Below are 9,789 nucleotides of genomic sequence, written 5' to 3'. Positions count from 1 at the left end.
ATGTCGTCTATGGGAAAGAAAATGATTTATCAGTTTGATCCAAGAGCAATTTTTTTTTTTACTTTGCTTTTACGCGCGTGCGTTGTAGTCTTTCAAAAGTGCGTCATCAGCTGTCTGCTTTATTTGAACGGAGAAGCAAAGGCACGTGCAGTGTGCACGTCAGTCAGAGATGGAGGCGTTTATCTATATAACGTTTATCTATAATGTTAATCGGCGGAAAGACGGCAACCAAAAGCAGTGAAATTTCACTATTCTTATTACCAGAGTTGTCATATAATATATAATATAAAACTCTTCTTGTTTTAAATTCTCACTGAGGGCTAAAACCCCTAAAGATGAAATCCTAGAACTGCCCCTGGGGACAACAACAATTGGGGATGTGGTAGCCTAGTGGTTAAGGTGTTGGGCTACCAATCGGATGGTTGTGAGTTCGATTCCTACATCCACCAAGCTGACACTGCTGGGCCCCTCAGCAAGGCCCTTAACACTCAATTGCTCAGTTGTATAAAAATGAGATAAAAATGTAAGCCGCTCTGGATAAGGGCGTCTGCTAAATGCTGTAATTGTTTAATGATGAAACAAATAGTGTGGGCTGAACTTACTTGAAATGAAATCGGGAACATCATTAAACATCGACAGGGATGCGTTATGCCTTTATAACCAAGAAGTTGAATATTTTCTTAACTCTGCTACGGCAATTTGCTTACTTTTACTCTGCACTAAAAGTATGCACTCTTATTTTTGTGAAGAAAAATCAACACTTTTGAACGTGGTGCAGAAGAATATAAAAGTGCTGTGAAATATAAACACGTAATGTAACCGAAGAGAACGTTGTTGCCTGGTTATACACAAGGTCACTAGAAACTCATTTCACTGCATTTTAGCTTTTCTTTATTCATTATTCCTTAAAGAATTTTATACTGTATCTTTTACCGTTACCTTGATTTATTTGTCCACGTTTTATTTATAGATATACTCAAATGTTTCCTCCTTACTCGTGCAATGAGTTGTAGGTATATTGGCTAAAAAACTGTCCTCAGATTCGCGGTTGGAAAACCAACCGCAAATAATAGGGGACTCGTTTCAACATACTACTATTTGGTACATGCCGATTTTAATCTTGGATACTATTCACGGCAGGATAGTAGGTGAATTTGGACATAACACAAGTGTTTTTTTTTGGTTGTTTGTTTGTTTGTTTGTTTTATTCCATAGCAGTTTGCTAGAGATCATGTTTTCTGGTTAATTACATGATTATTATATGATGTCATTTTTGTCTGTTTATAGTTACGTTTTTCTGCAAAACGAGTTGTCAACTTTGTCATCAAAACCTGAAATCTGCTCTGAATATGGAATATATAGAATAAATAAAGTCTGTCGAAATACTGTATGAACCTCCGACCAATCAGAATCGTTTTTTTTTTTAAATCATGCAAAAATATTCAGTAAAGTCTGATTTTCTGTTAAGTCTTTCTATAAAGCATGTCTTCCTGCTTAGACACCAACCTACATCCCACACTCATAACACACTAATCAGTGCATTGTTTATCTTCGGTCACTGGCTCCTCCTTGGGAGACTTCAGTAGACCTCCCTTCTTGTTTTCCACCTTGTTTTTGTTCCTTCATATCTTATCTACCATCTCTCTCTGCCTGTGAAGTACACCACTGACACCATGCTTCACTGACAGTCGCGTTTGTCTGCATACCCTGACTCTTCACTCTTTTCATTCTCTTTGCTTCTTCCACGTTTGTCTCAAAGTGGTATCTCTTAGATGGCTTGGATAAGGGACACCTGCCAAGCTAACAATCCCCTGTTTTGGTTCGTCAGGATGAATCTCTTAGTAGTAAGTCCTCGATGTTTGAAGTAAACACGGGCAAGAAAGAAGTGTGAAAGACAAAGCATAACGTGCTTCAGCTGATATCATTTTTATTGAACAGAACTTCAGTCTCCATGGCGCTTGTATTTGACACTGTTTGGTATACGTTTAGATTTTGTTGTGGCTATCGAGTTTGTAGGTTTGGCTCTTTATCAGTGATGAAGTGATTTTGAAAGACTCAAAGCTCGTTTTATGTTCGTTTTTTTCCCCCCGGAAGCACAGGAAATCTGTCTGGCCAAGGTACACACCATAAACCTGGACATATTAACAGAAAAATACAAAGTCTGTCTAATATTAACCCTGCTCAACATTTATTAATGGTTATCAGGAGGAGACATGCTCATTACAGGGCCTTATCTCCATTATGACTTTGACCTCTGCGCAATTTCCCAATAGCTAATAAGCTAGTTTAGCTGTTGAATACTTATGTATATCTGTATGTCTTTGTGTTCTGGGTTACCCTCAGTCTTCTCCCCCCACAGGATGTCAAAGACCGGTGGGATTGTCAAGAGGCAAGGCCAAGGTTTGCTGCTACAGTGGATGGTACTATTGCCAGAGCTGCCACCAAGACAACCTCTTCCTTATTCCTGCACGACTGTTGCATAACTGGGACACCAGCAAACATAAGGTGTTTCTGAAATTACATTCTTTGCAAAAGAAAACAGTATAATTAGCTTGTGATTGTGTTTTTTACCAATGCCCCTTTTCCACCAAAAAGAACCGGGTGCTGGTTCAGAGCTAGTGCTGGTGCTGGTTCAGAGCTAGTGCTGGTGCTGGTTTAGAGCTAGTGCTGGTGCTGGTTCAAAGTTGTTTCCACTGGCAAACCTTCTATGAACCGGTTTGCCTTTCCATCGGTTAGAGAGCCATCACAGAGCTGTATACGTGCCACGTTTCATAGCATTGTTAGTGCAGCAGTGGCAAACAGAAACAACATCAACAATGGCGGATGTTGCTTTACTGTTAATGCTCAAGGCTTTGTGAACCTACATTGGCATCCAAACTCGGCGAATCCACGAAATCCATGTAGGTGCGGCTCCATGTAATTTGTATAAACGGAGGTTGTAATCGAGAAAGTTGTAAAACAATGTCGAATTTTTAAAGAATTGAAAAATAAATCGCACAATTTGAGTTCGTTTATAAGTCGTCTTGTCCATCAGAGTCTCGCCGGCCATCATTTGATATCATGGCCATCAAGTTTTTACTCATTCTGAGCCAATGCCTAGTTTGCTGAGCGCACAAAGTGTTCAACATTCCACACTTCACTTATTCGGTTGCATGAGTGCACCATTGAATCGCACTTCTTGCAGTTGGAGTTTTCAGTGTGAACACACTACACACACTGTTTATACTCCAGGATGGTGGAGAATAGTGTATGCAATTCAGGATTCACCTACTGTCTGTAGATATTTTTCACTTTCTAGTTAGCATTTTCTGCAGTGCTGCAAGCAGTGATGTTGTCATGTTGTTATACAAGAGGTTTTATTAGCTTCCTTCCCATTGCAGGAAGATACATCATTTACATCATTGTATGTTTCCTGTTCATTACTGTATATTAGTCTGATGTCTCACACAAAGTACATGTCAATAAACACTTCCATACCTGACACCTGTATGTTTTGACGCCTCCTTAGTGTAAACTAGTGTCAATTTTTGCTTCAGGTCTATTAAACCTAGACCAAATATGTCTTCTTTTCGAACAGGTGTCCAAGCAAGCTAAGGAGTTCTTAGAGTTTATATACGAGGAGCCCTTGATGGATGTGCAGCAGTTGAACCCAGGCCTGTACGAACACTCGGAACCTCTAGCCGCCGTACTCAAGCTGCGGCAGCAGCTCAAGTCTCTCAGGGCTTACTTATTCAGCTGCCGAGCCACGGTAGCCGAGGACCTACGGCGCAGGTGAGTGCACAGCAAAATGCTTGTTTCAGAATTGCAGGGGAATGAGGCAGAAGTCAGTCAAAAATGTAGCGGCAGTGGGATAGCAACGATAAAAATCACAGCTTCTTTCTACAGACACAACAATTTTGTGATGAGACGCCCTTCAAATTAGTCACGTGTGCATACACGAGAAATATCTGAGTGGCATGAAACACAGAAGGTACATGTGAGGAAAGAAAAGCAGGAATTATTGAGCCTAAGTGGATTCCTAAGGCCTGGGTTGAGTGGAAATAGAAGAGGACTGTGTTTATGTGAAGAGCTCCACACTAAAAGGCTTGTCTCTATGACAAATCCTCTGCGCCCTCTCCAAGGTCATCGGTTGCACTTCTCCGTACACATGTTCATGCTACGAGAGGCAAAACCCTGCACAACTCTATGATAAAATGCTACACAATGCTGCGACGCAGCTGCTTCAAATTTGAATAATGAAAGCGTGCAAGTCTTACTTAAAGAAGAAGGAATACAAAGAATGCCGCTTGATGCATTTAAAACCTGGATGTGGAAAGGAGTTCTATGTGTAGACTCAATAATAAGGGGAATGTTTACCACTTTCAAAGACTTTTCAAAGTCGTTTTAGAGTCAGTACTTCCAAACCGAGTCACAGCTTCTGTCTCTTCTGCTGAGCAAATACATCGGGTTGAATCATTGAATTATTGAACGAGCCGCTCCGCTATTCCTCATTGGAGCTTTTGAACTCCAGGGTGACCTAGGCTGTGGGCGCCTGTTTGAAGTACAGACGAGGCGCTCAACAAAGGCGGAAGCTCGGTTTGGCCATCTGTTGGAGGTCCAACTCTGCATCATCCCTCAGTTGTGGAGCTATCCCAGCTGTACCAGCAGGAGGTGACTTTATCTGCCCCGGGGTGTTTACACGCTGGTCACGCTGGTGGTGACCGCAGCTCGAGGCAGCGTCAAAGTCCAGTGTTTACCACCAGGCTGTGTGCCGGCAACGGCTAATGCTCTGCATTTCTAAACAGTGCAGGATTGATGAAGGAAGTGGCACTAAAATATTACCCCCGCCATCCATCGTGTAGCCCAGACACCCATCAGCGGCTCTACGGAGGATGGAGAGTGTTTACACTGAGTATCTGAGAGAGCGGAGAGAGCCGTCAGAGCGCACACCACACAGCCTGATATAATGCACCTCCGTGAGCGCACAGCACCACACACAGCCATGAAGCATACTTTCTACTACAAGAACACCAATTTCAACCCTCATATTAACTCTTTATCCATTTATTTTACTTTATGCAATAAAAGTAAACATAGACAAACTTTATTTATTTAACCTCTCATTATATATATATACAGGGCTCCTAAATTCATTAGCTAGCCAGGTGGTACTTAGAGGACTTGAAACTTTGGGAGGAGCAACTTTATAAAGCCATAGACTTAATGTCCTCTCAGTGTCTCTGGTGATGAAGCATATCCTGTTTGTGCCTGAATGTCTGTTCACTACGAGTTGTGGATTTCTACGAGTCTCCATGAGATTTGTCTTTATTTTTTCCCCCTTAGTTTAATGGCTGATGACTACATAGTATGCTAGCAACAGAGATACAGTGTTTGTGTTTTATTGTTGTTTTTTACCTCAGTTTAGTAGCATAGTGCTTAGTTGTTTATATAATAACACATAGTAAAGATTGGCTACAGGATTCAGAAAATAGCAGCACTGACAACAGAAATGACGTACTTTGCGCCTCTGCGAACACGAACCAATGATGACGTTACGCTTAAACAAATATGGCAAATAAAAAAGGGGGAAAATTGTAGGAGAATTTCTTCGCTCACGGTTGTCGGACGAGTGAAGAAAAAAGTAGATTACGGTCTACTCACTATAGCGTCTGTGAATGATTAACAAACTCTGTGAGAGTTAACCAAAATATTTGTTGAGGAAAGAGTCAAACGCTGAGAATGTAGGAAATATCTTACCCGGAATTCCTCAGGCTTAGCGATTGTTCACTACGGATAGCATCTCCTTGCATTGTGACCCATTACGATTGTCAACATGCCCTGTATCGCCTGGAGACCAACCACCAACAAACAGTAGCACCCAGAGAATATGTTGAGTGTGTGTGTGTGTGTGTGTGTGTGTGTGTGTGTGTGTGTGTGTGTGTGTGTGTGTGTGTGTGTGTGTGTGTGTGTGTGTGTGTGTGTGTGTGAGAGAGAGAGGAGTTATGAGTATACATATTAACACCCAAAGAGAGACAGAGAGACTCGTTGGTGCTATGATATGACAGACTGCTATGAGGAGAATTATGCATGTTGTAACAGTAAGCCACAAATCTTTTCACGCCTTATACTTCCTTTCAGTAAACTGGCCCAGTCTAATTGTGCACTTGTCTGGGCAATAAGTTAGGATTTTATCATAAGGTGCAGCTTATGCATGCTGTCAGTGAAGTGTGTGTGTGTATATATATATTAGCCATGCTTTTACATCTCTTTTATTTTGTTGTTGTTGTATCTTAGACTGTTTGGCTTTCAGTGACATCATCCTGATTTCTTTCTGTATATGTATACATGTCATGAATATGTATACAATCCATCCTTCATATCATGTAAGAGGCTTTACTGTCAGATATGACGTCGATGCGTAACTTGCTTTCCGCCTCTCTCGTCATTTTAGTAGTACTGTACACGCTGCCGCTTGTCTCTCTTCGGACTATTACACCTCCCTAAAATCATCAAAGAGAAAATTTATCAACATTTAAACAAACACTCCTTTCCTCCATTACACAGTTTAGGCTGAGATTAGTTCAGTAAAATAGCAGCAGGGACTAATGAGGGCCGGAGCAGAACTCCGAGCGAAGGCAAACACACTGCTGGACTGCTCCATTCCCATTAGCTGTTAATTTACTGCTGCTTTTGATACTAACCTCATGCAGATGGTTTAGTCATAATTACCAAAACGTAAATGGTTCAGTCTTTCAAAAACATTCAAAGCTAGATGTTAAATGTTAACCAAACTAACATATTCTCCTTTCTTTATGATGAATAGTTTACACAGAGAGCCATGACAACATCCCACTGTAAAATGTGTGTAATTACTTAATGATAAATGGTTGGTTATGTGATAGCAGACTTTAAGGGTATGATGCACAAACCCAGCAAAAAAAGATGATGCAGACGATACAGTATGAAATGCCAGCTGAAATGCCAGCTGATCCAGATGTTGTCCTAATATTCAGGAGCTGAAATGTGAAATCAGGATTTTTCAGTCCAAACTGCTGGACCACCAAGTTTACATTAAGCAGAGAGAAAATCGTTAATCAGCTATTTGTGCTTGTGTTACGTAGGGGTTAACCCTCAGTGCTGGTCCCAAACCTGGATAAAATAGGGGGCTTTATGCATCCTCAGCTATTCCAACTTCCTCTTCTCACCACTTAAACTAAATTACTCCCTTGCTGTTTGCATTTTGTCAGCCGGTCCCCTCTCTCATCCCATCCGTGTCATTAGGAGCCCTTTCACCCGCTGCCAGCCAGCGCTCACACACACACACACACACACACATATATACACACACACACACACACACACTCACACACACACACACAGAGGGTTTCTACCATGAATCCTCTCTTTTCCCACAACATCTGTACAGCAGTCTTGCTAATGACAGAGCTCAGCCGCAGAGTGGAAGCGGGGAGCTATTAACCGAGAGAAGCTTGAGATGCACCGACAGGCCGTACCGTATCCCACAGGACCCATGCTTAATCAGTCCAGTTATCCAGGCTCTTGAAGCAGAAAAGACCAGTATGCTCTGTTCAAGTAGAAAGCTCTATAGAAGGAATACATGTCTCCAAGGTGTGGGGGTGTGTGGGTGTGTGAGGGTGTCTGTGTGTGAGGGTGTCTGTGTGTGAGGGTGTCTGTGTGTGAGGGTGTCTGTGTGTGAGGGTGTCTGTGTGTGAGGGTGTCTGTGTGTGAGAGTGTCTGCGTGTGTGAGAGTGTCTGCGTGTGTGAGAGTGTCTGCGTGTGTGAGAGTGTCTGCGTGTGTGAGGGTGTCTGCGTGTGAGGGTGTCTGCGTGTGAGTGTCTTTTGTGTGTGAGAGTGTCTTTTGTGTGTGAGAGTGTCTTTTGTGTGTGAGAGTGTCTGCGTGTGTGAGAGTGTCTGCGTGTGTGAGAGGGTCTGCGTGTGTGAGAGGGTCTGCGTGTGTGAGAGGGTCTGCGTGTGTGAGAGGGTCTGCGTGTGTGAGAGGGTCTGCGTGTGTGAGAGGGTCTGCGTGTGTGAGAGGGTCTGCGTGTGTGAGAGGGTCTGCGTGTGTGAGAGGGTCTGCGTTCGTGAGAGGGTCTGCGATCGTGAGAGGGTCTGCGTTCGTGAGAGGGTCTGCGTGCGTGAGAGGGTCTGCGTGCGTGAGAGGGTCTGCGTGCGTGAGAGGGTCTGCGTGCGTGAGAGGGTCTGCGTGCGTGAGAGGGTCTGCGTGTGTGCGTGAGAGGGTCTGCGTGTGTGCGTGAGAGGGTCTGCGTGTGTGTGTGAGGGTGCGTGTGTGTGTGTGTGTGAGGGTGCGTGTGTGTGTGAGGGTGCGTGTGTGTGTGAGGGTGCGTGTGTGTGTGAGGGTGCGTGTGTGTGTGAGGGTGCGTGTGTGTGTGAGGGTGCGTGTGTGTGTGAGGGTGCGTGTGTGTGTGAGGGTGCGTGTGTGTGTGAGGGTGCGTGTGTAAACATTCCGTATAGTTTTACCGCAAATATTACATCTGCTTTTTTTATTCTAGCAGTTGACTGACAGTGTGCCAGGTTTTTATACTCGTGACTTAATAGCTGTGTTCCTGATTAATACTGATACATGACAATAAAAGATGTGTTCATACTTGATCAACATACATTATGAGGGATATGACATGTGACGTAATGGTGACTGGCTGTAAAGGATGAGAGAAATGCTGTAGTAAATGTTGCTTTTCTCAGTCAACCAATCAATATTTTGCCCCACACACTGTCCATTCTCTCCATCTACCCAGTTAAATCTGCTTACTTACTTTACTTTGCCCTGTCACTCGCCCTCCTCTCTCCATCTATCCATCTGTGTGTCGACACCCCCCCCCCCCCCCCCAATTTCACGGCAACAGGTTTCAAGGTTTCTCTTGCTCTCTCTGTCTCTCTCTCCATTTCACAGCAACAGGTTTCAGGTGCTACACCTTCACCATGTCTCTCTCTCGCTCTCTCTCTCTCTCTCTCTCTCTCTCTGTCTCTCTCTCTCTGTCACTCATTCTCTTCCTCTCTCTTTCTCTCTCTCTCTCTCTCTCTCTCTCACTCACTCTCTCTTTCCTCCTCCTCCTCCTCCTCCTCCTCCTTGCTGTCTCCCATCCTCTCTATATTTTTTTCCCCCCCTGATGCCACTGTGGGCTCTTGATTTGTAATGTGAGCAGGCGTAGGCGTAGTGATGGAGAGAGCGAACGAGGAGAGACAGAGTACGCTCAAGGGAAGAGAGGGGAGAAGAGGGCCATAATAGCCAGCCAGAAGGAGAGAGAGATAGAGAGAGAGAGAGCTGCCCCACTTCACCTGTAATAAGGGAGAGTGCTTTTAAATGGCTATTCCACAGGCCTTTTCCAATTCAATCAAATTAACCCCTATTTTCCTGATAATTTGGACTACTGTTGTCATGGATACAGGAGCGTAATGATGGGATAGAGTTTGTTCTAGGATGGGGAAGGGTGTGTGTGTGTGTGTGTGTGTGTGTGTGCATGTAGCTTTGTAATCTTAATCCAGTGTGTATGGTGTGACAGTGAAAGTGCGGTATTAAAGTACAGTATTTAGATGTCTGATTCATTTCGTCTGCTGTTTCTGCAGGATTTTTCCAAGGGAATACCTGTTACAGCACATTCACCTGTACTCTCTGGCTGACCTCCAGCAGGTGAGAATGCATTCTATTACACACACACACACACACACACACACACACAGTGTCAGTTAATTGCAATAAGCTCTGTTTTTTTCCTTATAGTGCTTATAGTACAGAGTTGCTCTAAAGATGCACCCTTGCTTCCAAGGCTA

General features: G+C 43.5%; 1 protein-coding gene across 2 annotated transcripts in view; it reads left to right on the top strand.

The window, feature by feature from the left end:
• The window catches only part of plekhm3 (pleckstrin homology domain containing, family M, member 3), a 43,061-nt gene that overhangs the window by 21,301 nt on the left and 11,971 nt on the right, over window positions 1-9,789 (top strand). For both annotated transcript variants that reach the window (XM_060875947.1, XM_060875946.1), the window contains 3 exons: window positions 2,360-2,505; window positions 3,578-3,771; window positions 9,586-9,649. In XM_060875947.1, the coding sequence (XP_060731930.1) occupies window positions 2,360-2,505; window positions 3,578-3,771; window positions 9,586-9,649 (404 nt within the window). The remainder of the gene's footprint in view (window positions 1-2,359; window positions 2,506-3,577; window positions 3,772-9,585; window positions 9,650-9,789) is intronic.

Source organism: Tachysurus vachellii, chromosome 8 (genome assembly GCF_030014155.1).
Source record: "Tachysurus vachellii isolate PV-2020 chromosome 8, HZAU_Pvac_v1, whole genome shotgun sequence".
Classification (NCBI taxonomy): Eukaryota; Metazoa; Chordata; class Actinopteri; order Siluriformes; family Bagridae; genus Tachysurus; species Tachysurus vachellii.
This window is presented reverse-complemented; position numbering and strand designations above follow the sequence as displayed.